The 26504-nt window shown below is 38.2% G+C and overlaps 3 protein-coding genes across 5 annotated transcripts; 2 read left to right on the top strand and 1 right to left on the bottom strand.

Moving 5' to 3' along the window:
* Positions 1-8440: 8440 nt before the first annotated feature.
* On the bottom strand, positions 8441-18206 carry LOC112741179 (G-type lectin S-receptor-like serine/threonine-protein kinase LECRK2). Of its 3 annotated transcripts, XM_072215406.1 has the most exons (6): positions 17480-18206; positions 17135-17289; positions 13299-13337; positions 12627-12962; positions 11277-11387; positions 8441-11050 (listed from the first exon to the last, which is right to left on the bottom strand). In XM_072215406.1, the coding sequence occupies exon 6, from the start codon at positions 10713-10715 to the stop codon at positions 8691-8693; it is 2025 nt and encodes a 674-aa protein (XP_072071507.1). In that variant the 5' UTR covers positions 10716-11050; positions 11277-11387; positions 12627-12962; positions 13299-13337; positions 17135-17289; positions 17480-18206; the 3' UTR covers positions 8441-8690. The 3 variants fall into 3 exon arrangements, with proteins under 3 accessions (XP_072071507.1, XP_025645831.1, XP_025645830.1); XM_025790046.3 differs by having other exon boundaries at positions 12627-13337; XM_025790045.3 differs by lacking the exons at positions 11277-11387; positions 12627-12962; positions 13299-13337; positions 17135-17289; positions 17480-18206 and having other exon boundaries at positions 8441-11259.
* LOC112742135 (uncharacterized) lies at positions 16911-18246 on the top strand. Its single transcript, XM_025791380.1, has 4 exons — positions 16911-17532; positions 17650-17711; positions 17835-17923; positions 18189-18246. The coding sequence occupies exons 1-4, from the start codon at positions 16911-16913 to the stop codon at positions 18244-18246; spliced, it is 831 nt and encodes a 276-aa protein (XP_025647165.1).
* Positions 18247-18871: 625 nt separating this feature from the next.
* On the top strand, positions 18872-21900 carry LOC112741178 (ras-related protein RABD1). Its single transcript, XM_025790044.3, has 9 exons — positions 18872-18965; positions 19065-19224; positions 19320-19392; positions 19473-19520; positions 19623-19670; positions 20422-20493; positions 20612-20767; positions 21176-21279; positions 21564-21900. The coding sequence occupies exons 2-9, from the start codon at positions 19211-19213 to the stop codon at positions 21652-21654; spliced, it is 606 nt and encodes a 201-aa protein (XP_025645829.1). The 5' UTR covers positions 18872-18965; positions 19065-19210; the 3' UTR covers positions 21655-21900.
* Positions 21901-26504: the final 4604 nt, after the last annotated feature.

The raw sequence follows: 26504 nt of genomic DNA, 5'->3' as shown, positions 1-26504 counted from the left end.
ATTTTAAAAATATATGTTAAGAATAAGACTGGATACACTAACACGTGATGGTATTTAAGTGTGTCCAGATATATCTAAAAAATATTTTTTTTATTGGAAAATCAGTCATTTTCTATCTTTGTAGAACACCTTCCAGAAGATATATCAAAGAAGGAGCTGTATCATTTGTTCAACTGGACAGGACGCATAAATGATATCTACCTATCCAGAAAACAAAAAAATGGAGCACATACATTTTTGCCTTCATCAGGTATACAACAAAAGGGTGGAGCTATGAAGGCCATCGCGGAAATGAATAGAATGAGGTTACGGGGCAAGGTCGTTTCGGTAGGGGAAGCTCGGTATCGACGTACGACGAAAACGACGAATACTCAGAGACATCAGATGGCACTGACTGTTCATAATACGGTGAAAGTTCAAGCCCAACCTGGGGCTAGCCAAAGGGATCCAGGGACAAAGGTGAAAGAGCGGAGGAAAGAGGAAAGAAAAGGGGATCCTCATGGCAATGGGTGGACGAAGAAGATGGAAGTGCCTGTGGAAAATGAGAATCTGGTCTGGTTGCAGAGAAGCCTAATAGGTAGTACGAGTAAGGCTATTGACTATAAGCCTCTGAGGGCCATGATTGGCAAGAATTTACCGCAAGTAGTGGAGATACGAGAACTCGGAGCATACAAAGCTCTCCTGACATTTGATAGTATTTTAAGTGCTGAAGAAGCCTTCACGTTTAAAATGAATAATATGTTGAAATTCTTCCATAGCGTCTGGAGATGGGATGAAGAGGAGCGTAGTAAAACCCGTAAGGTATGGCTAGAGTGTTTTGGTGTTCCGTTGCATACATGGTCTGTGGAGACGTTTAAGCTGATTGGCAGTCAATGGGGCGAAGTTGTTGGGTGCGATGAAGCCACAAAATCATGTCTTTCCTTCAGCGTAGGACGGATACAAATTGACACTTGCATTATGGACATTATCAATGAGTGGATTCACATCACCGTTGGTACTAGTGGATTTGACGTCCTTGTTAAGGAGGTTGGACATGAGAGTTATGGATCGCAATGCCAGCCTAAGGATGTTAGCACTTCTGGCCTACCAAAAACATGTGAGAATGTGGATACAAGCAGGCTGAATTCGATAGTACCGGTGGCAATGAGAGATCCGGTGGCTGGTGGGTTGATAGTTATGCCAAGGGAGGAAGAAACTGGAAATGGTAGATTAGTAATTTCTGAAAACATTTTGAATGAGTGGAGTTATTGTAACTTAATTGACTTTAACTCTGAGAAGGTAACGGAGTATTCGGCTATGAAGGGGATAGCAGATTTCAAGGGATCTCATGATTTACTAATTGATGCTGAATCTGAACAAACGGTAACTTGGGATTACGGGCTTGAAGGGCAGAATTTTGGTGGCTGTTGGAGACAAAATCAGAAGCAAAAAGGGCTTAAGGGCTAGCCCAATATTCAATTAGGTGGTATAAGAAAGGAGGGAAGGGGCTTGGGCTGCTATTCACCAACCGCAGGCCCAGAAACGGAAGGCTGGATCAGGCAACCGGGTCGGGTCGGTATCTGTCCATCCAGGTGCTCTCCATCTCCTGGATCGGGATCGGCAGCGAACGCAAGTCTTGAAGGAGACAACCTGGACGTGAGCAACGAACCGGGATCTCGACGGAGAGGAGACGCACGAACTAGCGACCTAAACCGCCGACGGGAGGAGCGCGACACCAGTATCTGTCCATCCAGGAGCTCTCCATCTCCTGGATCGGGATCGGCAGCGAACACACATCTTGAAGGAGACAACCTGGACGTGAGCAACGAACCGGGACCACGACGGAGTGGAGGCGCACAAACTGGCGACGAAAACCTCCGACGGGAGGAGCGCGACGCGACTGATGTCATATCTGGCCACCGTGCAAATGAACCGAAACCAGTGGGTGCTATCCCTAAGCCTACAATGAATTCCGAGCCAGTGATGATAATGGTCCGTTCCTCCAGGGAAGATGGGGTCAAGAGACAGACCCAGCGACAGAGATTATCGCTGGGAAAGGATGGTGCAGACGGCTTGGATGAAATCATTAACGTCGGCGACAAACCAATAGAAGACTCTATGCCGTTGGCTGCTGCAAGAATTGAGGAGGGCGGTGGAGATAATGGGCCAGGGAAGGATGCTGAAAGCGGATACAATGGTCTCAATGATAGAAGGGTTCCGGATAGAGAAGAGCAAATGAAGGAAAATAAAAAGGCATGGGACCTTGCAGTTGAATCAGGAGCGGTGCAGTGCGATGAAGATGACGACATAATGGCGATTCTACAAGAACAGAATGAAGCGCTTGCCCAAAAGAGGAGGTTGGCTAAGCAGAAGGAAAAGGCGCGAAGATGCAGACCGAAAATGATAAAAAAAGGTGTGTACCAAAGTTTTGAAATGATTTTTGGCTCTTGGAATATTAGGGGGTTAGGGGGTTGGTAAGCTGAGTATGATTAAAGATCTCAAAAAGAAACAGAAGCTAAACATGCTAGGTTTGGTTGAGTCTAAAATGCCAGTAGTGACTAAGTTTGATGTAGTTCGTATTTGGGGGAGTGATGCTGTGGGGTGGGAGTATGTTGGATCGGAAGGCGCGTCCAGGGGGCTGGTGTTAATGTGGGATATTATGTTGTTTAGAATGAATAATTGCTACAAAGGAGAGAGATGGTTATGTGTTGAAGGTGTCCTATTGAAAAATGAATTTCCTTGTGCTTTCTGTTTGGTATATGGTGCTCATAATAGCCTCGAAAAACTTGCTGTGTGGGAGGAACTGAGCTTTATAGCTGGTGTATGTCAAGTCCCGATATGCTACATAGGTGACTTCAATGAGGTTATTCAGGTTGAAGAGAGGAAAGGACATGATAGGTTAACAGGGTCTGCTGAAGACTTCAAGTGCTGGGTACAAGATATGCAGTTAGTGGACCTACCTTTGCAGGATCGAAAGTTTACCTGGTTTAGAGGCCGCTCCTGCAGTCGCATTGATAGAGTCCTAGTTAGTATAGAATGGATGGAGGAGTTTCTAGAGATCCATTTAAAAGGGGGACCGAGAGGCCTGTCAGATCACTGCCCGATTATAGTGGAGGATACCAGATCTAGAGGTGGCCCACGGCCCTTTCGTAGCTTAGATTCCTGGTTTACACATGACAGTTTTCTAAGGATGGTCAGGGAAGAATGGAGGAATCTTAGTGCGGCACGGTTCACAGATAAGTTGAAGGCTTTAACGGTACCTCTGGAAAGATGGCATAAGGACAATTTTGGGGACATGGATAGGAAAATCCAGCGTTTTGAGGAGGAAATCAGGAAGGTTGATGAGTTGGCAGAAAATAGAGACTATGATGATACAGTGGAGGCTAGAAGGAAGGCACTAGTGAGCTGTTGTAAGCAATGGTATGTCAGGAAAGAAATCCACTAGAAGCAGATGTCACGTTCCAAGCATGCGAAGGATATGGATAAGAACACTAGGTACTTTCATAACTTGGCGTCGACAAGAAGGAGGAACAATAGACTTGATGCTCTGGTAATTCATGGTAGGTTGGTAAGAAATCAAGCTCGGATCAAAATTGCTATCAGAGATTTTTATAAAGATTTATATCACCAGGAGAGATCACCGGTAGTGGGTTTTAGGGACGGTTTGGTGAATCGAATTGGTGAAGAAGACTTGATAGCTCTGGAGAGAATACCGACAATGGAGGAGATTAGAGAAGCCGTCTGGGATTGTGAATCATCAAAGGCTCCAGGGAGTGATGGGTACAACATGAACTTCATTAAGAAGTGCTGGGATGAGATTGGTGTAGAGTTCATGACAGCTGTTTTGGATTTCTTTCGATCGTCACGACTACCTTCTGAGTCCAATATTACCTGGGTGGCTCTAGCACCTAAGTTTACCGGAGCAAAGGAGATAAAGGACCTTCGGCCGATCAGCATGGTAAGTTGTGTATATAAAGTAATTTCCAAAGTGATGGTTAGAAGAATGAGATCAGTCATGCCAGGCTTAGTAGGAGAGACCCAGAGCGCATTTGTGAAAGGGCGGAAAATTCATGATGGAGCACTTATTGCATGCGAAACAGTGCACTGGATAAAGAATAGGAAGAAAAAAGCGGCAATTATCAAAATAGATTTCCAGAAGGCTTATGATCGAGTAAAATGGAACTTCGTGGATATTGTGCTGCAGAAGATGGGCTTTGGTTGGCAATGGAGGACATGGGTTAAGGATTGTATTGGCACTGCGTCTATGTCAATCCTGATAAATGGCTCACCATCTAAACCTTTCAAGATGGAGAGGGGCTTGAGACAAGGTGATCCCCTATCTCCATTTCTGTTTGTTCTAGTTGTGGATGTACTGCACAGGATGATAGGGAAAGCAGTCAGGAACAAACGTATTTTGCCGCTGCTGGTTGGAAAGGACAATATCGAGTTATCACATTTACAATTCGCAGATGACATTATATTGTTCTGTCCACCAGAGGAGGAAACTATTCGAAACTATGCCAGGTTGCTCAGGTGCTTTGAGATGATGTCAGGGTTATCTATTAACTTTGATAAATCAAGTTTAATTCCAATCAATTGCGAGCAACAGTGGACCTCCGACATGTGCAACTACTTGGGATGTAAGGAGGCCAGTCTTCCAATAAGATATCTTGGCATTTTCTTAGGAGCAAACCCAAGACTAGTCAGGACTTGGAAACCAATTATTGACAAGGTTGAGGAGAAGCTCAGCTTGTGGAAGGCAAAAGTACTCAACAAGACGGGTAAGCTTGTCCTTATTAAATCTGTATTAAACAGCTTTCCGGTGTACTACTTGAGTCTGTATAAGATGCCAATGGCAGTGGTAGACAAGTTGATATCGTTACAGAGGAGATTCCTGTGGAGTAAGGAGGAAGGAAGGAAAGGTCTGGCGCTAGTTAAGTGGGAGTTAGTGCAAGCCCCAAAGAAGATGGGTGGATTGGGGGTTGGTAATGCAGTAATTAGAAACACTGCACTTCTATTCAAGTGGTGGTGGCGGTTCTCAAAAGAGGAGTGCCCATTATGGAAGAAGGTTGTGTGTTCTTGCTATGACTTGAACCCCAATTTGATGTTATCGACTCAGACATTACCTGTTAGAGGAGGCCCATGGAAGGATATCTGTCATCTGCAGGTCAGGGATAGTGGTGTGAGAGATAAGATGATTGCGGGGTTATCTATGGAGGTGGGTGACGGAAGGAGGACTCGATTCTGGGAGGATATCTGGTTACAAAGTGGCTCGCTAAAGTTGAGTTTTCCAAGGCTTTTCTCTATTTCAAACCAACAGGGATCTGTAATAGGGGATTGTGGATTTTGGGATGGGTTAGAGTGGATTTGGAACTTCCAGTGGCGACGAGAGTTATACCAATGGGAGTTGGAATTAGTGGATCATTTACATGAAACTTTAAGGCGTATTAAGTTAGTAAAGGATAAGCTAGACAGAGTTGTGTGGAAGTTTGACAAGGAAGATATTTTTTCAACTAACAATTTTGTGCAGGTATTGCAGTCAGAGATCCTCCCGGAGGAAGTTACCAGTTACAGCTTCACCAAAAGCATTTGGAAAGGCTTGGTTCCACCACGAGTGGAGTTATTTATTTGGTTTACGCTAGTAGGAAGAGTGAATACCAAAGAAAGATTGCATAGACTGGGGATTGTTCAACATGGTGATAACATATGCGTTTTGTGTAAAAAAAGAAGTTGAATATATACATCACTTGTTTCTGGGCTGTGAGTTTACTTGACAGGTGTGGTGTCGATGGCTATCTGACTTTGGGAGATTGTGGTCTATTCCGGGCTCTCTAAAGGAACACTTTGAGAGTTGGACAGGTATTGCTCACAAGAAAGGAGACCATAATAGGTGGCTTATATGTTTCTTTTCAGTTGTTTGGAACATTTGGCTAGAGAGGAACAGGCGGATTTTCAACAACACGGAAGAAGGTGCTGAGGAGGTGTTCCATAAATCTGTAATCTGTTATAGTGAGTGGAGTAGTTTGAATTCCTTTTGTTGTTGATGGCAATGCCGGAAATAATACTAGGGCCAGTTTTTTGTTCTGGTCTTTACAGGTTCTTTATTGTTAGTTTCCCGCTCCACTATTTGTGTTGAGCTCCGTTGTTCAAAAAAAAAAATATCGTTAAGTATATATCGTATTCAAAATATATCTAACACATAAATACGACAACTTAACAAAGTATCTGTGTTTCATAATTTAGAAACGAAGCTATTGCTAGATTAAGTTTGTAATGTCTTCTACTATTAGTCTATTAGCATCTTTACAAGTAAAGTTGCATTTGAATAAAGATTTTGCACCCAAAAAAAAAAAAGAAAATAATGGATAATCGATGATCACACTTTTCTTTTCGGTTTTTTCTTTATCGGAGGCAAATGCGACTGCGACGCCCACAGATTGAAGCGTTCCTTTTGGGGTTGAATTATTGGGAACCTCTTTTTTTTGTCTCACGTTTGAACTAAGCTATTATTGAATCTTAAATTAAATATCATAAACTGTACTTTATGATTACGTGCGTTTCGCTTTAGATTGAATTCTTAATTCTTAGTTACCTTAGTTACCTTAGTTAATTATTCTTAACTATTTCTCCATCATAAATTTGTCCTTCATATTTGTAACTTGTAAAGAAGCGGTATCACTAGTGAACTTGGTCCAATTATTAATTTATTATCCAATCAAAAGAACTATTAGTTTTCAACTTTTCATTGTCACTAGTTATTAATTAATTAAACCAGACAATCTTTTAGGAAGTTGTAAACTTGTAATATCCTAGTGTATAATGTATACATTTCAATCTTCCTTCATTTTCCTTAAAACAATTCAAATAAAATTTATATTACAAAAATTGAATGTATAGATAATTATAATTCAAGCGTGCCATATATATTTGTTTATACGCTCTCAGTTGACTTATCAATTCATAAGTTCAGCTGCAATTAATGCAAGAGAGACACTCTAATAAAAATATTTAAAACGTCTTTTTTAAAGATATTTGTTATTAACTAAAATTTAATATATATAATTGATTAAACTATTATTTTGTCAAAATTAGATCGGACAAATTGATTTGGTCAAAAAATCGGTAAAATAAACCTTGAATCGATTTAAATTAATATTATTTTTTATATAAAATAACTACAATAATCTTATTATAGAAAATGAATAAAATATTTTTATTATATATATTTTTTTTTAATTTTAAAAATCCTAAATTCTAACCCTATAACGATACAAAAAAGGGTTAAAATTTAGGATTCTTAATATATATATATTTTAGTCATTTTTTATAATAAAAATATTGTAATTATTTTTTATAAAAAATATTAATTTAGATCAGTTTAAAATATAATTTATTAATTTTTTGACCAAATTAATTTATCTAATTTAATTATATTAAAAATAATATAATTTAATCAATTATATGTATTGAATTTTAGTTACTTAAAAATATCTTTTAAAAAAAAACATTTTAGCCGTTTTATCTAAGTGACTCCCTTAATGCAAATAGAAGGTTGAACCCTCAAAGAATTTGATGAACCATCTCTGTATGTCTGTTGGTACGTATGCAATTTTTTTTGTTAATACTTTAAACAGTAATTATTTGGTGGTATATAATTATAACTTAAGTTCAACTTCTTTATTTAACTTTTTTTCCCTTGACTCAGCATAGAAAGGAACTCCATCATTTTTATAACTTATATTATATTATTATAATAGTGCATAAACCTCTCTCCTAATTGGATGCTTGACATTATTGTAAATAACACCATGACAACGATATCTACGGAGTTAAACGTCCCTAACACTATACCATTTCTTTCCTATGAGTGATGAGTGAAGAAACTTGCAGGAATAAAAGTAGAATGCAAGTTGAGGGAATATAATATTAAAAATATTTGGTAACAAAAAAATATTAATAAAAATTAATAAAATTTATTATTTTTTGTCTTCTTAGCATTATCATATAATATAAGAAACATTTCAAGTGCAACGGGAGTATCAGCACCAATTGTTTTAGCCGTTGATTTCAATTAATATATATTATATATATTTTTTATAATTCAAATCAACGGTTAAAACAACTGATGCATCGATACTCCCGGTACACTTGAAATGTTTCCTATAATATATACCTGAATAAGGTGTTTGCAAATTGATGAACAAGAAAACAATACGTCCATGCCCATAGGATCTTCAGTTCTTCACTGAACTATAAAGTATTCTGAATTGCTTTAACGGCCACTAAAGGAGAGAGATCTAATCTAACAATGAATATGTATATATAGTTATATACAAGTCCTCTCATCATGATAAGCTATCAAAGTCCCTGTCATATATTAATCTATCTAATAAGGTATGATAGGCACAAAAAATAGTAAATTACCCCAACCCCCTTGACATTGATATCTACATTAAATATCTATATGAACTCACCATTAATATTTATACCTTAATTTGTTCTCTTTTACATTTCTTAAATAAATATGATGGAACCTTGGCTTTCATATTTGACTAGCCATATTCCAAACCTGATCTATGTTTAGAACACAAGAAAATAAATAATCTAATACACCTTAATAGACGCAAGAACTTTTATTTGAAAGAGTGACAACACAACAAAAGAAAATGAAAGTATGAAACAGTATTAGGCTATTAGCCAAATGCATTAAGCTACAGACTGATGGTAGTTATCAATGAAGGTAAATCAGGAGGGGCGGGTACATCTATAGACCCTTCAAGCATCTGCAAGATTTTCTTCATGGATGGCCTCAGTAATGGATCCTCCTGAATGCACCATAAAGAAAGCATCACATACTTTTCAACCATCTTCATGTCAGCTAAGGCCTCTTTGTCATCTTTCACCAACAAATCAAGTTTCCTTTCATGAAAGCAATCATAGGCCCAATCTGTCAGCACCATCTGGTTCTCATTCTCAGCATTTGCTTCAAAGCTCCTCCTGCAACAAATGATCTCTAGTAATAGCACTCCATAACTGTAGACATCAACCTTGATGGTAATTGGCATGTTTCTAAACCACTCAGGGGCAACATACCCTTTGGTTCCCCTTATCCCTGTATTGGTTCTGGATTGACCAATTTTCAAAAGTTTGGCTAAGCCAAAGTCAGATATCTTAGCAGTGAAAGATTCATCAAGCAAAACATTTTGAGGTTTAATGTCACAGTGTATGATCTGAGTGCTACACTCTTCATGCAAGTACAAGATTCCCCTAGCTGTCTCCAATGCTATCTGCATTCTCTGAAACCAACTAGGCCTTTCGGTGGTGTCGAAAAGGAAGCTTGCCAAAGAACCTTTGCTCATGAACTCATATACAAGCATTCTGTGGTCTCCCTCATTGCAAAATCCCAAGAGTTGGATCAAATTCCTATGATTTGTCCTACCAAATGTACTTACCTCTGTTTTGAACTCTTCTTCATTTTCTTTGACCATGTTGTTTAGCTTCTTAACTGCAATGTGGCTCCAGGTAGGATCAAATGAAACTCCTTTGTAGACAGTTGAAAATGCCCCTTGACCAAGCACCTCCTCGAACCCATTCGTTGCCTTCCTCAACTCTTCAAAAGTGAAACTTCTAAGACAAGTGCCTACAATGGATTGGCTAGGTTGATTTGCCTTAGAACTCTTAGATCTCCACCAGTATACAACTGAAAAACCCGCCACTAATAGGAGCAAGTTCATTAACACTGAACTGCTTAGAAGCACAGAGATAACTATAATCAGCTTAGATTGATCTTTCTTTCTAACTGGACCCTCACATTTGGAGGTAGAATTATCTTTTCTTATCTTTAACAGAGCTTTTGCTTGAAAACTGGGATCTTTCCTTCCATTGGAGAAGGGTAACTTCTTTTTCCAACACCCAGCATCTCTAAAAATGGCAAGAGCGCAGAAACAATCACTCAAGCAATCCTGTCTGCACCAGTCCTCATTCGCTTGCTCAAAATATTCATAATCTGTCAGAGGCCAGTCTGTATTTTCCATCTCATAGAAATCAAAAAGATCTGTTTCTGGGGAAGATCCATCACAACTTTGTGAATCAAAGTCCGGTCTGCATCCTTTCATCACATCAGCTGGATCAATGAAGCTATATCCAGATGGACAATGGCAACTCTTTTTCCCATCATCAAAAGTGCAATAACTGTTGAATCCACAAGCTCCACTGCCATAATCTTCCCTAATATCCAAGCAGATATTTGGCGGTAAGTAATAAACAGTTGACCATGCCATCTTCCAGCTTCTTGTATTGGAGTTACTGCTCTTCGGGTAGGCATAATGCCTGAAAACTCCATCATATTCAAGCACTGCTCTCTGGTAGAAATCTTGGGTGGAAGCAGTCTTTGATGATATCATGCTGATTATGCTTCCATTGTTTGCCCGAAGGAAAAGAACCCCAGATTGATTGAAGACTAATGAGAAGTCACTGCCAGAAGTATGTGTACTCCAATAATTAAAATTTGAAGAGCTCCACGGATACTGTGTAGTATAAAGTGCAAGGTTCCCATCATCTTTTAATATAAACTTAAATCTTCCACTTGAGTAATTTGTTTCCAAATATCTAGAAACAAGAGTACTTGGTTGATTTAGAACTTGTCCTGGTAAGATTGTGTCAGTGGGATGATCAAAACTTTGCCATAAGTACTCGGTGCTTTGACTCGCCAACACGAAATTGCCGGTATCAACCATGGCAGCATGGGATGTTCCACTGCCGGAGGATCCAGCAGACCATATTCGGTTGCCGGTGGGATCATTCAGCAAGAAAAATCCATCTGAGGTAAGCTCAACTTTGGAACCTTTTGGTGCAAGGTTTCCTCCATTGGCAGACCAAACAATGGTCCTTTCCGGTATTTGGTTGAACCAAATGGATAGCAAGAACCCATTCTCCTCAATCTGTTGGAAACCAACTGCAAAGTTACCAGATGGTGATACTGCCCAAGTGGAATTACCTGCTTGTGCAGTGTGGGAAGAACCCAATGAAATGTTCTTATGGCTCTGACCAACACTGGCAAATGGAAGTAAAGCTAGGAAGAAACAGAACATTAGGTGATACTTCTGCTCAAGAAACATCATTGCATGCATGGAAAAACTAAATTTTTGTTGTGTTTTAAAACGGAATTGGTAACTAGTTGTTCTTGATTCTAAGCATAATTTTATCATATAACTTGTGTGCATGAAAACTAACAGTGGAAAACGTGTGCATATATATGCAAATGCATAGCTTAAAGTCAACGAAGAATTGGAATTTACCTTCGTTTTCACAACATTCAATGCAAGTCGGGACCTTGATTTTTATGTTAGACTCGAAAAGTAGTCATGAGAAATTAAGGAGCAAATTGTGTGGAAATTATTTTCCGACGACTGATTCAATGAAGAAAAAAATGTTAAAAGACAAAGGGATAGCAAAAATGTATAGATATACTACGTTCACTATTCTACTTAAAAATAAAAAATAAAGAATAATATAATATAAATGTATGATATTTCTCAGCGGTTGTTCATAGTCATTTTTTGAAAAGTGGTAGTATTTATGTATTTGGTAAATTAAATTAAAAATAATTTTTAATAAATATAAATAAAAATAAATATGTTTAATAAAATAATTTTTAAAATTTAAAAATATTTTTATCGATATTAATATAAGAATTAAATTTAGATATTAATTAATATTTAAAATTATATTAGATTTTTTAATTTTGATAAGTATAAGTTGATTTTTAAAAACAGTTTTAATTTTTAAAAACTTAAAGTACAAGCATATAAATTTTTTGATTTATCAAACGAAAAATAAAATACTTGTACTTTTTAAAAATAGAAATATCTCTTTAAAAAGGTTTACTAAACCAATCCGAAATCACCAACTTTATTCTTCACGAAAAGAAAGATTTTCATGTTTGTCTTTTTTTTTTTTATCTTGTCATGTTTGGTTTTTGGCATACACTGGCTACGATTGGGCCTTAGGCATCCAAATAGGGCTAGATATCATTAGTTCGGCTTTAAGCAAAAGTCCATGTATCCAAACCCAAATAATGAAAGAAAAAAACAAACCACTCCGCCCAAAACGAAGACCTATGAACAATATAATATTTGTTTTAATTGGTGTCATATCCATTCCCGTTAGTTGAATAATCCGTTTAAACAAACTCAAATTTGAGGGAATAACTTACTTCACATAACCTTTTTGAGGGTGAAGATAATTTTGAACGTCACTAGACTTTTACCTACAGGTTTTTGGCTAACTAGAAAAAATTATCCAGATTTGTGGGTTGATCTTAAATATGAAAGGATTCAGGATAACTACTGCCTAAACTGTGGAATTTTTGGTCATAACAAGAAGGAATGCAAAAATCCAATGGCTATAGCATGTTGGGACGCCACAAAACCGCGGTATGCTTTGGAATTGGGAGTCAACAGAGCTAAGACCATTCTGGACAGGGGGCAAGGCAGCAAGACGAGGAGGGCAGCAGGGAGTGGGTGGATGATATACAAGCGTGTGAAGGAGAGTGTGCGAACATACAGACCTTGAAGGAGCAGAGGGCAGAGGAAAGTTGTACGGAAAACAGAGTAGGGAGAGGATTTCAGAGTTCTTTCGAGCCTAACCTGGAGCATCAGAGAGTCCATCGCAGTGAGAGCCAGGGATCTAGGGAGCAGATTGATGTTGAATCAAAAAGCTTATCATCCAAGCGTGTTAATCATGAGGAGCAGCATTTACGACTGAGTGAGGAGCCAAGAGTCTTTATTAATAGGATGAGTAAAGGGAAGGATACGCTTCGGGTGGCAGAAGAGGATCATTGGGATGCAGGGCAACCTTCTAAGGGGCTACAGGACCATGTACAAGTCAAGGAGAATAAGGAGGCCCAATCTTTTGTTCCGAAAATAACATTGGATGACTTCCAGCAGTCTGTGTTGATGGTAACTGAGCAAAAAATAGGAAACCTGCATGCAGAGGAAGGAGGAATGAACAATAGCGCCCGTCTAACAATAAAGGAAGAGCTGAATTTGCTTTTCGGTAAAAAGGAGCCTCAACTAAGCCAACAATTCACCGAAAAAATACAGGAACAAACAAACAAGAGGACAGATACTATATGTCAAAATGCAGATCAGTTGTGGAGTTACAGAGAAAAACCAAAAATGAAAAGAATTGTCAATGCAGGTTCCAAAACCATGATTCAGATGATGGAAAATGGTGAGGAGTATTTCGTTGAGCTAGCAGAGGATCAGCATGAAATGGAACATGATAGCGTTGCAATGCCTCAGCAGAGTACTGTTTACCAGTGGGCTTCTGAGCTGGCTTTCAACTTAGGGGTACACCTGAAACTCAAAAGAAAGAGAGATTTAATCATCAACTTAGACTATGGAGATGATATGAAGGAAGCTAAGGAAATTTGTGTGCAACAACCATGTAAGAAGTGTAAAAAAGATGCTGAAACAGACATGGCTGAGGAGGCGGGCCTTGACATGCCCCACCACCAGCCATGATTGTCGTCAGCTGGAACTGTCGAGGAATGGCGGCCCCTTCGACAGTGCATGAATTAAGGAATATTTGTAAATCTTTCAGGCCGTCCCTTTTGTTCCTTATGGAGACTAAAGCTAGTAAACTTAGTTGCGATAGGATCAGGAGAAAGTTATGTTTTGAAAACATGTTTTGTGTAGAATCCCGGGGGCTTTCCGGGGGACTTTGTATCTTTTGGAGAAGTAATATAAATGTTCATATTTATGCTTGGTGTGATAATTTTATTAAAACTAGAATTAGTAGTGGTAATGATAAAGTTTGGGAGGCTACTTTTGTGTATGGTCACCCGGATTACAAGAAAATGAGGGACTTGTGGAAGGAATTAACTTTTGTGAGTAGCAATTTGGTTCAGCCAAGAATGTTGATAGGTGATTTTAACGATGTTATCTCACAAGATGAGAAAGTGGGTTTGCATCCTAAACCAACTAGTCAGATAGAAGCCTTTAGGAATTTTGTACATGAGAATGCTCTTTTCGATTTGGAACTGCAAGGAATGAAATATACGTGGTTTAGTAATCCAAGGAATGGCTGTGTTACTAAGGAGAGACTTGATAGGGTTCTTGTCAATTGGGAATAGAGAAGAGTTTTTGAACATGCTACGCTCTCAGCCTTACCACCTATTAGCTCAGATCATTGCCCTCTAGTTCTCAATGTTAAACCTAGAGGTAGAAGGACCAAGAATTTTAAATTTGAGGCGTATTGGGTGGATCATGTTGATTGTGATACTGTTATAAGAAGAGGATGGAGTGCTGGTACTACAGGAGCTAATCACTGGAGAGATCTGAATTGGAAGATCTTAAATTGTAAGAAGGAACTGACCAAATGGAGTAGAGCTACCTTTAAAAGGGCAGATATTGAAATAGAAAATTTAAAGTTTCACCTCAAGCAGATGTAGGAAGCTGATTTTACAGAGTCTCGCCAAGACGAGATTAACAGGCTTAAACTGCAGATTACTAGATTATGGAGACAAGAGGAGAAATATTGGGGTCAAAGGTCCCGAGTGAAATGGTTGAAATTTGGGGACAAGAACACATCATTCTTTCATGCCTCTACTATCCAAAGAAGGGATAGGAATAGAATAGAGAGATTAAAGGATTCTGCAGGGGTTTGGGTGAGTGGGGAAAGGGATATTCTCAAGCTAGCAGGTGATCACTTTCAGAATCTTTTTAAGGCCTCAGAGAACTTAGATATGGCTGTGTGCATAAGCCATATTCCTGTTAGAGTGACTGATGATATGAATGAGCAGCTCATGGAGGAGGTTACTGATAAGAAAATTAAAGAGGATACTTTTAGTTTGGGAAGTCTCAAGGCACCGGGACTAGATGGTCTAAATGGTCTTTTCTTTCAGAAGTACTGGACAGTTGTTGGCACAGAGGTCTGTAACGTTGTTAAGAGTTCTTTTCAAGACGGGAGTTTTTCGAGTAGCATTGGGGAAACTATTATTGTACTTGTTCCTAAGGCTAATCATCCGGAAACCCTTAATCAGCTTAGGCCGATTAGTTGTTGCAACTTTATTTACAAAATTATCTCCAGAGTGTTGGTTAATAGGCTTAGGAAAATAATAGACAAGATTATATCCCCCATTCAGAGTGCTTTTGTGGGAGGACGCCTAATTCAGGACAATTTGGTCATAGTGCAGGAAATGTTCCATGCTTTGACAAAAAAAAGGGATGAATGCTTCTAGGAATTTAGCCATTAAGATTGATATGAATAAAGCTTATGATAGATTAGAGTGGTCGTTTCTAGAAGCAATTCTGAGGGCCTTTGGGTTTAATTTTCATTGGATAGAGCTGTTGATGAAGTGTGTGAGACAAGTAAGCTATAAGATTAAGATTAATGGTTTATTGTCGTCTACCATTGAGCCGCAGAGGGGACTTAGGCAGGGGGATCCCTTATCACCGTACCTTTTTATCATAGCAGCTGAGGTTTTTACAATTTTAATGGATAAGGCTAGAGAAGAGGGCATGATTTTGGGAGTTAAAATTGCGCCTACTGCTCCAGCTATTTCACACCTCCTTTTTGCAGATGATTGTATTATTTTCTCCAAAGATAGTGAAGAGGAAATTTTCCAGCTCATTAATATTTTGAACATGTACACCGCAGCCTCAGGACAGAGGATCAACTTGGATAAGTCCGGGATCACGTTTGGGAATCAGATATCTATTAGAAGTAGAGTAGATATTGAAGAGATTTTGTGTTTGTCAGCTTGGGATAGACCAGGTAAGTACCTTGGGCTTCCGGCTCACTGGGGGAGATCAAAGAATAGAGCTCTTAGTTGGATTGAGGACAGAGTGGTGGATAAGCTAGGTGGGTGGAAACAAAAACTCCTTAATCAATCTGGGAAGGAGGTCCTCATCAAATCGATTATCCAAGCAATACCTGCTTATGCTATGAATGTGGTTCTTTTTCCTAAAGGATTTTGTCAACGGCTCAGTAAAAGAATAGCCAAATTTTGGTGGGCGTCTTCAGATAAGGAAAGAGGTATCCACTGGAAGAGCTGGGATAAGATTTGTGCTAGTAAGAAGGATGGAGGGATTGGTTTTAAGGATTTATATAGTCAGAATATAGCGCATTTGGCAAAACAGGCGTGGAGAATATTAGAAAATCCTAATGCAATATGGGTTCAGGTACTGAAAGCTATTTACTATCCAAAGGAGGACTTTAAAGATGTTAAGGCTGGCAAGGCAGCTTCATGGATGTGGAAGAGTATTGTTCATGGTAAGGACTTTCTTTTGAGGAATGGAAGATGGTTGATAGGGAATGGAAAGAGAGTGAGAACCAAGGAAGACATGTGGATTATGAATATGGATAAGAATATTATCATTAGGAATAATGATATTAAGTTTGTCAAGGATCTGGTTGTTGAGGGTGAGGGGTGGAATATGAATAAGTTACGGATGTATTTTGATGGAGCTTCAGTCGATAAAATAACTAGAACACCAGTAAGTCTTTTTGGAAGGGAGGATAAGTTTAGCTGGCCTTTCAAGTCGGATGGCATGTATACTATTAAGTCGGGTTATCACGTTGCTAGGAGTGAAGCCAGCTTGGGTAGCAATAATAACCCATCTACCAGTGATGATTTTAAGTTTTTGTGGCAGGAGATTTGGAAATTAAGAGTTCCCCAAAAAATTAGAACGTTTTTGTGGCGAGCTTCGCATAACATATTACCTGTCTTTGGAAATCTGTTTAATAAACGAGTCACTAACACCCCTATGTGTCCTATTTGTCTGCAGGAACCAGAGACCACAGAGCATGCATTGCTACTCTGTCCCTGGACTAGAGCAGTATGGTTTGGAGCCCAAATCCAGTGTTGTTCTATGAGCCTATCAGTCTCTTCTTTTGGGAAGTGGATGATGGATATTTTATGAAAAATGAAGTTGAATATAGGGGCTAATTATGATCTTTGGAGCAGTAAGGTTGGTTTTCTAGTTTGGGAAGTGTGGAAAGCAAGAAATCAAGCAGTGCATCAGAGGACTAGTCCTAATCCAACAGCAGTGATTCACAAAGCTAAACTAATGGAACTAGAATTTGCAGAATTGGAAGAGGAACCAGCGAAGCATTCAACTAGTGTAAGAAGGTCAGGTAGCAGGGTTACCTGGAGACCGCCACCGGCAGGATGGATCAAATGCAATGTTGACGCAGCGGTCGTTGAGACACGCTCTGCAGGAGCCACAGCAGCGGTATTCAAAGACTCTAACGGATCCCTTCTCACAGGAATCAACTCCACAATAGTCGCCACTTCGCCATTAGCTGCGGAAGCATTAGCGGTTAGGGAAGCTCTAATTATGTCAAAAAAATTTCAGATGGAGAAGGTTATCATAGAATCAGATAATCAGATACTGGTTCAAGCCTTAAAGTCACATGCATCAATTGCAGATATTCAGGTTATACTAGATGACATATTGTATTTAGTAAAAGGCATGCCTAATTGTGGCTTTACCTGGGCACCCAGAGAAGCAAACTTATTAGCGCATGAAGTCGCCAAGCTCACAGGTCAGGGGTTTCTTCACCAAAATTGGATCACGTTTATGCAGCCCTCCATCAGGAATATTCTTCGTAAGGACATCTTGGGCGTTTCAATAAGTGCTAATACATAATAAGTGTTGACAGGGAGCTTTTTGGGAGCTGTGGCGAATTGTATAGGTGCTGTGGATAATAACTTGGCGCTCCAGGTTACACTTCGGATTTGAGAGGCAGACGTAGCAGATGAGACATGCGGAGCTCGGAGGGTGCTACTTTGATGGAGGTGTTTACAGATGTGGGCTCTTTGACATTGATCTTGGATGTTAGATTAGGTTACTGGTAGAATGGTGAAGTTGTGTCTGTTACATGTGCGAATAACTAGCTTGAGCATAATCTATGGAATTGACGAGTTGTACACAAGGTGATGTGGTGTTCTGCGATACTGGATTGCTGTTGCCGGAGGGTGGAGGGGGTTGATAGCGGACGGGGTTGACAACGGCCTTGAAGTTGGAACACTTGCAAAGGAAATGAGAGATTCGGAAGAAGCCACAAACGGGAAAGAAGATTGAATCTGCAGCGAAAAATGAGATTGGATTATAGATGATGCATCAAACAGAAGCTGTGTTTTGATCGATTTCAGAAGCAACACAAATGTCAAACCTATTGAAAAATGTGTTTGCAATCAGATGGGAAAAGGGAATTGCTGCAAGGGAAGAAAAGTGCAGCGCCTCTCTTGCACAATGAGAATTGTTGTGGCAGCTTAGGAGTTCTTTGGGGCCTGGGTTGTGTTGGCCCAGGCCTTAGTCCAAAAAAAAAAAACTCAAATTTGTTGCAGATTAGTCTTGAGTCTAGAAAAATATCATAGGAATTAAAAAAACATTTGTTTCTTAGTATTGTTGTGAGATATTTATTTATTATTTCATTAAAAAAATAATTTTTTACTAATTTAAAAAAATATCAACTAATTATTATAAAAAAGGTAGATAAACAGTTTTTTCATTTACTTCGTCCAAGTAATTTTTGCTGGTGAATGATTAGTAAAACATGTTTCCTTTCTTTTTTTTTTTTAAAAAAGGACAAATAGACCCTGATTTTTTGCTCTGCGGATATTTTTGTCTCTGATCATTGAAAAATACTTTTAAATTTCTGATCTTCACAAAACTTGGACGGATCAGTCCTTGACGGAGGCATTTGGACGGATCAGTCCCTGACGGAGGCATTTAAGCGGAAGGACTGATCCGTCCAAATTTTGTGAAGGTCAGGAACTTAAAAGTATTTTTTAATGGTTAGAGACAAAAATGCTCGTAGAACAAAAGGTTAAGTAGCTATTTGTCTTTTTTTTTTTTTTTTTCTTTCCCAACACATGACAGCACATATAAAATGTTTTTCAATGAGATTTCTTGGCAGAGTGGACTGCGTCGTTTGTGGGAGTGTTGAGGCCGCACCGCTACCAGTCTGAAACCGTAACGTCTCTTTCTCTGCTGTTTATTTGTTAGTACTTAAGAAAGAATTAAAAGGTAATTAGTAGTTTAATTGAGTATTTACCTTGTTGCTGTCGACAGAACTTGTTTAACAAAAGGTGTATAAAGAAAAAGAAAAGAAGCAATCATTTAATTTGACCATTGCAACGGATCAAGCAAGCAAGGAGGAAGAGTAGAGAGAGCTAGTTTCCTTTCCTTTCCTTTCATTTCATTTCATTCCTTTCAAAATGAGCAACGAATAGTGAGTTTCCTTTCCTCTCTTTCTCTCTCTCTTTCCCCTTTTTAAGTTTAATTATTAATATTAATTAATTGTTGTAATTTGAATGGATTTGACAGCGATTACCTCTTCAAGCTTCTACTAATCGGTGACTCGTCCGTCGGAAAATCTTGCCTCCTCCTCAGATTCGCTGTAAAACCCTCCTTTTCACTCTCTTTTTTCCTCTTCTTCTAATTGTTCACCCGCTCTCTGTCTTTGATTAATTTCTTCAGGATGATTCTTATATCGACAGCTACATCAGCACCATTGGAGTTGATTTCGTATGTAACCTAATATTTTCCATTTGTTACTTTGCTTCACTGTTTACGCCTTTCTCAATACTCATTATAATTTCACTCTATTATTTATTTATTTATTTTCAGAAAATCAGAACTGTGGAGCTGGAAGGGAAGACCATCAAGCTGCAGATTGTGAGTTTTTTTCTTTTTTTTTTTAAATATTATGTCAATTTCTATGGCCCTTTTTTTTCTGTTTGTAACCCTTGTTTCCGTCGGTGATCTAACTATACATGTCCAATCTTGCAAAAGCCCCAAAACTATATACTAAAAATGAAGAAGCTTCGTTATGTTTTAAACAAAACAATTAACGCACATGCCATGGCTTCTTTTAGTTCCATTATTATTATTATTATATATCTGGCTTGGTTTCAACTACATTTAGGTTTGTACTTTCTTCTCATTAAAACCAATCCTATTATGAGTATAATGCCCCACATCCCTCAGATTACAAATTTACTCACCTTTGGCGTAGTAATCTGTGGACTGTGGTCCATGGAATGTGTACAGCATAAACAACGATAGTGAATTCTTGATTTCTCTCATGTGTCCTCTCTGTCTGTGTGATTTTGACATAACCAATTTCGGCAAAGTTCAGCATGGTCATAACCATTTTGTTATAACGGTGTGCTCCAGTCTCTGATTATGGTGGCCACATGGTAACATTGCATTTCTTTCTTATAGTTGCACTCTTGAGGCTGAATGTGTCTGTTTTGATGTATTTTCTAGATGTCTTTGTAATTAGAACTCAATTGCATGATTCATTTTGTCTCACTGCAAATCTTTGAAAGAAGGATCAATGATGGTGCCCAGTGTTCAAGAGTCAAGACACCATCTTTCTTCCTAAGAATTGATGTCTGATACTTTCTCTATTTAATTTGTTTAGTGGGATACGGCTGGTCAGGAGCGCTTTAGGACCATAACAAGCAGTTATTACAGGGGAGCACATGGAATTATTGTAAGTAACTTTCTTGTCATATGAATCCTCTAAAGCTAGAAATGCATGCTTGCCTTAGCACCAATAAACTTGTTTTTAAAGCAAACATCTAAAATTATGGAGTTCGGGATTGTGACAGATTGTCTATGATGTTACCGAGATGGAAAGCTTCAACAATGTGAAGCAGTGGTTGCATGAGATAGATAGATATGCTAGTGACAGTGTCTGCAAGCTTCTTGTGGGCAATAAATGTGATTTAGTTGAGAATAAGGTTGTTGATACTCAAACTGCTAAGGTAAATGTCTAAGTATCTTTTTGTTTTCCTGTGCACATTCATTGAGCAATTTTCTTGTTTCTTGGAAGTTTTTCCTTTTTTTTTCCAATTAATTTTTATACCTTTTCATACATGTTTTCTTTCATCATATTTATTGTTCAACAGAAGTTTTTACTCTAAGGTCTAGATCATGTTTAGGTAACCTTCCATGTGTTAGCATGTAATGTTTCCTATTTCCTTTAGGAGCACATGTTCGTCTTGTGATATGTTTCAGTAGTTATTACTGATTAATGAATATAGAATTGTTTACTCAAAGAAGTAAACGAGTGACTCCACAGTAATTAAATATTTACTCTCCATGTAAAATAAGAGAAGAGTAAGAAAACCATAGTTTGTCTAACATTATTGTGTTATAATCATATATGACAGGCATTTGCAGATGAGCTTGGCATCCCTTTCCTCGAGACAAGTGCTAAAGATTCAATCAATGTGGAGCAGGCTTTCTTAACTATGGCAGCAGAGATTAAGAAGAAGTATCTAATATTTCTTGCTTCCCCTCTTTTTCATTTGAGACCGTTACCAGATTACATAGGCCAATAAAAACTGTGATTTTTTGTTCTTTGATTACTTTTGTGGAGATTTCAACACTAAAAAATATTGAAAGGCCATGATAAGTTTATGCCCCTTTTCTTCTTAAACTTGTGCTAGATTTTTATGCAGTGTTAATGTTCTATTACACGAATCATCTTACATTTAGTAGCATGTAATCTATTATGGAAAAGTATTGATTGTGTGATGTTTTGGAACCTACCTGTAGGATGGGAAGCCAACCAACTGCTAGTAATTCGTCAGAAACTGTTCAAATGAAGGGACAACCAATTTCTCAGAAAAACAACTGCTGTGGTTAGGTAGAAGTCTTAGATTTTCTACTCAAATGTTAACTGTTATATGAAAATACAGACACTGTTCTCGACTTTGTTATGTTATGTTACAATAACTGTTGCAATGTCTATATTTAAATCCTTGGATAATGAAGGAATCCAACTTAAAATTTCTTAAATCTGTGTGACATAGACGATAGTAGTTGTAAATTCTTGGATGATGGAGAAAAATGTCAGATTAATGTTATTTTTATATTTAGTTTTTTTTATAAATATATCATTCTTATATTTTGTGAGTGTTTGTGTTTAAATGAAGTTGAAGTATTTTTTTAAATCAAAATTAGTAGTAATGTTTTTTGGATATAACAAATATATATTTGTTTTAAAACGATAAAATTACAATTAAAGTCATATCATGTTTGGATAAAATATTTTTTTAAAAAAAATTCAAACATTATATTTTTAATATAAAATAATTTAATCACCTACATAATTATTAATTAATGATGACAAGGAAGTGAAGCAACCCAACGTACACGCAAATTGAAAAGGAAGAAAACTAGTGGCAGAAAAAAAAAAGGGGTCTAAGAAAATAGAACATGACTTGGGCATACTAATGTTGGAACGTTTCATTGCTCAAGGTATGAACAAAGGTACATTCGATTTGCTTGCTGGAGTACACTATATCCAGCAAGGGATAATAGAAATTGTTGTTTTTGTTAGCCTCTTCAACAAATAGACTTTAGGAACTGCTTTAATGGTTTGGTTTTTCCATTCTTATACTACTTGAAATGAGCTTCTCAATTTGAGTCAATCATAGTCTAATATTTATAGGCTCAATTTGTGATATGTGCTGCATTTGAAACAAATTTCAAAGTATCACAACAAAGTATAAGACAGAAAAAAAAGACAAACAATGAGCAATATGTTATTTAAATAGCAGAGATTCCTTGATTGAATTACTACCCAGATAAAGATCCAACACCTTGTGATTTTTTGTTTATTTATTTATGTATACTTTTTGGTGTGCCTAATTACATGTGCATGCAGATCCCACGGGTTAATTGATAATAATAATTTGTTGCTCAAATTTTACATATAGATGAATACAAACATAAGTTTGGTACCCTTTGTTTGAAAGTTTGATACAAAATCATTGTTTCACATCCTTAAAATATCACTGTATAGACAGAATAGTGGGAGAAAAAGTTTGAATTTAAGATTTCATATATAATACTTAAACTCATTAAACCCACTCGTAATGGTCTCTGAGTGAAAAAAAATCTGATAACATAAGGAGAAAATCAGAAGAAGTCGCCCAAAATGTCGTAAGCAGGTGTGTAATAAAATTTATAAATGATTTTAAGCTCTTGGAATATTAAGGGGTTGAGAGGTGTTGCAAAATTGAACATGATTAGAAACTTCAAAAATAAGTTTATATTAGGGTGAATTATATGATAAAATGTAAGTTTACAGATCTTTCTTTTTATGGGATGAAAGAGAAATTGAAAAAACTAGAACCCACATTTTGAACAATAAAATAATAAAAAATAATTATAAAAAGAATTTATATTCTCTCTATACAACTTTAATCTGTACAGTAGAGTGTCCCTTAGATTAGATATTTTGGGTTGATAGAAACAAAAAAAAGAAGAGGTGAATAAATATGATGTAGCTAGAATTTGAGGTAATGATAGAGCTAGTTGGGAGTGTGTTAATTCTGTTGGAGTGTCCGGAGGTTTACTATTAATTTGGGATGAATTAGTATTTAAATTGATGAATTGCTATAAAGGAGATAGGTGGTTATATGTAAAAGGAGTGATGACCAAAGATAATTTTCACTGTGCATTTGTCTGGTGTATGGCCCGCATGTGAGAGACGAAAAACTCTTAATGTGGGAGGAATTAAGTTATATTACAGGATTGTGTCAAACTCCATTTTGCTACATGGGAGATTTCAATGAGATTGTGCGTATAGAGAAAAGAAAAGGGGCGACCAACTTGTCAGCTTCTGCTGAAGACTTCAAAGCATGGCTCAATGATATGGAGTTGGTGGATTTGGCAATCAATGATCGCAAGTATACATGGTTTAGAGGCCAGTGCTGCAGCCGTATTGATAGAAGCCTGGTTAGCTTGGAATGGCTAGATGCATACCCAGATACTCGCCTAAGAGGAGGCCTGAGGGGCCTTTCAGATCATTGTCCTCTAATAGTGAAAGATAGAAGAATAGCTCAGGGACCAAGACCGTTCCGCAGTTTAGACACATGGTTCACGCATGAAGGCTTTCTAAAGATGATAAAGGAAGAATGGAGGGGATTGGGCGATGTGCAGTTCCTGGACAAACTGAAGGCGCTGGCAAAACCACTAGGTAGATGGCACAAGCAGCACTTTGGGAATATACGTGAGAAGATCCAAAGGTTTGAGGACGAGATCAAGAAAGTGGATGACATGGTTAGCAACGGTGTATACAATGGTACAGTAGAAGCAAGAAGAAAGGCACTGGTAAGATGTTGTGAGGTATGGTATGAGAGACAAGATATACACTGGAAGCAAATGTCTAGGTCTCATCATGCCAAGGAGATGGATAGGAATACCAGGTACTTTCACAATATTGCATCAGCAAGGAGAAGGAATAATCGGATTGAGTCTCTAGTGATTAATGGAAGGTTGGTAAGGAATCATGCACGAATTAACGTTGCAATTAGAGATTTCTACAGGAACCTATACCACCAGGACGAGCCGCCAAATATCAGTTTTCGAGATGGGTTAGTCAATCGGTTGGAGATGGAGGAAGTCCAAGCACTAGAGGTGTTACCGACGGTGGAGGAAGTAAAGGAGGTAGTATGGGACTGTGAATCATCTAAGGCTTCGGGTAGCGATGGATATAACATGAATTTTATAAAAAGATGTTGGGAGGAGATTGGGGTGGAATTCACTAAAGCTGTGATGAGCTTCTTTGAGACAGAGAGACTACCAGCAGACTCCAATATTACTTGGGTAGCGTTGGTTCCGAAGTTTGTGGGCGCGAAGGAGATAAAGGACCATAGACCGATCAGTATGGTTGGTTGCATCTACAAGGTCATATTAAAAGTGTTGACAAGAAGAATGAGGAGCGTAATGCCAGGATTGGTTGGAGAATCACAGAGTGCATTTATCAAGGGCAGGCGAATACATGATGGAGCGTTAATTGCCTGTGAAATTGTACAGTGGCTAAAAATGAAGAAGAAGGCATCAGCTATCATCAAATTGGACTTCCAGAAAGCCTATGATAGAGTCAAATGGAATTTTATTGATATTGTGCTGGAAAAGATGGGGTTTGGTAGAAGATGGAGGGCATGGATTGTAGAGTGCATTAGATCAGTTTCTATATCTATAATGGTTAATGGGGCTCCATCCAAACCATTCAAGATGGAAAGTGGACTTCGACAAGGCGACCCGTTATTACCTTTTCTATTTGTCCTCGTTGTAGATGTGCTGAACAGGATGATCGGGGAGGCGGTAAGAAATAGGAGAATATCCCCTCTATTAGTTGACAGGGACAATATAGAGCTATCTCACCTTCAGTTTGCTGATGACACTATATTGTTCTGTCCACTAGAGGAGGAGACAGTGAGAAACTACAAGAGGCTCCTGAGGTGTTTTGAGGTTATGTCGGGATTGAGCATTAACTTTGACAAGTCTAGTTTGATACCAGTAAATTGCAGTGAGGCTTGGGTGAGTCAAATGTGCATATTATTAGGATGTCAGGCGGCGAATCTACCAGTGAAGTATTTGGGAATTAATCTAGGTGCAAACCCGAGGCTGGTAAAAATATGGAAGCCAGTAATAGATAAGGTGGAGAAGAAATTGAGTTTGTGGAAAGCAAAGGTGCTCAGTAAAGCGGGGAAGTTGGTTCTCATCAAATCTGTGATTAATAGTCTACCTACGTACTATTTGAGCTTGTATAAAATGCCAGTTACGGTGGCAAAAGAATAATCTCATTGCAACGAAGATTCTTTTGGGGGAAGGACGACGGACGACCTGGACTGGCTCTTGTAAAATGGGAGATGATACAGGCACCGAAAAAACTAGGGGGACTAAGTGTGGGAGATGCGATGATTCGTAATACCGCATTGTTGTTTAAATGGTGGTGGAGATTCTCTAAGGAAGAATGCTCTCTATGGAAGAAGATAGTGTGCTCATGCAATAATCTAAACCCTGGGCAGTTATTGTCTACTCAAGCTATACCAGCAAAAGGGGGTCCGTGGAGAGATATTTGTTACTTGCAAATCAAGGAGCAGCATGTCAGACAGAAGATGATTGACGGGTTGGCTATGGAAGTAGGCGATGATAGACTAACCATATTTTGGGAAGATACATGGCTACAGTCAGGGAATCTAAAAGACTCATTTCCAAGACTCTACTTAATTTCAGATAATAAGGGATCCGTGATTGGGGAGTGTTAATTTTGGGATGGGATAGAGTGGGTTTGGAACTTCCATTGGAGGAGGAAACTCCGACAATGGGAGACTGACAGTTTGAACCAAATGCTTGAGATCTTGCAAGCTATGAGACTGATAGCAGACACACAAGATAGAGTGGTGTGAAAACTTGATAAAGAAGACATTTATACAACTAACTCATTTGTGCAGGTTTTGCAGGTACAGACATTGACGGATGATATCCTCAGCTATAAGTTCACAAATAAAATATGGAAAGGAATTGTTCCACCGCGGGTAGAGTTGTTTACTTGGTTCGTGCGAAAAACATGGTTAGTGGGATTCTTCTCAATTATATGGAATATCTGATTATGTAGAAATGAGGTCATTTTTCATAACAAGACAGCGGAAGTGGTAGATTGCGTTGCTAAGATGTTTGGTTGCTTTAGAGAGTGGTGCA

This window comes from Arachis hypogaea, chromosome 14 (assembly GCF_003086295.3).
Source record: "Arachis hypogaea cultivar Tifrunner chromosome 14, arahy.Tifrunner.gnm2.J5K5, whole genome shotgun sequence".
Classification (NCBI taxonomy): domain Eukaryota; kingdom Viridiplantae; phylum Streptophyta; class Magnoliopsida; order Fabales; family Fabaceae; genus Arachis; species Arachis hypogaea.
Note: the sequence above shows the minus strand (reverse complement) of the source record. Positions and strands in the feature narration are given on the sequence as shown.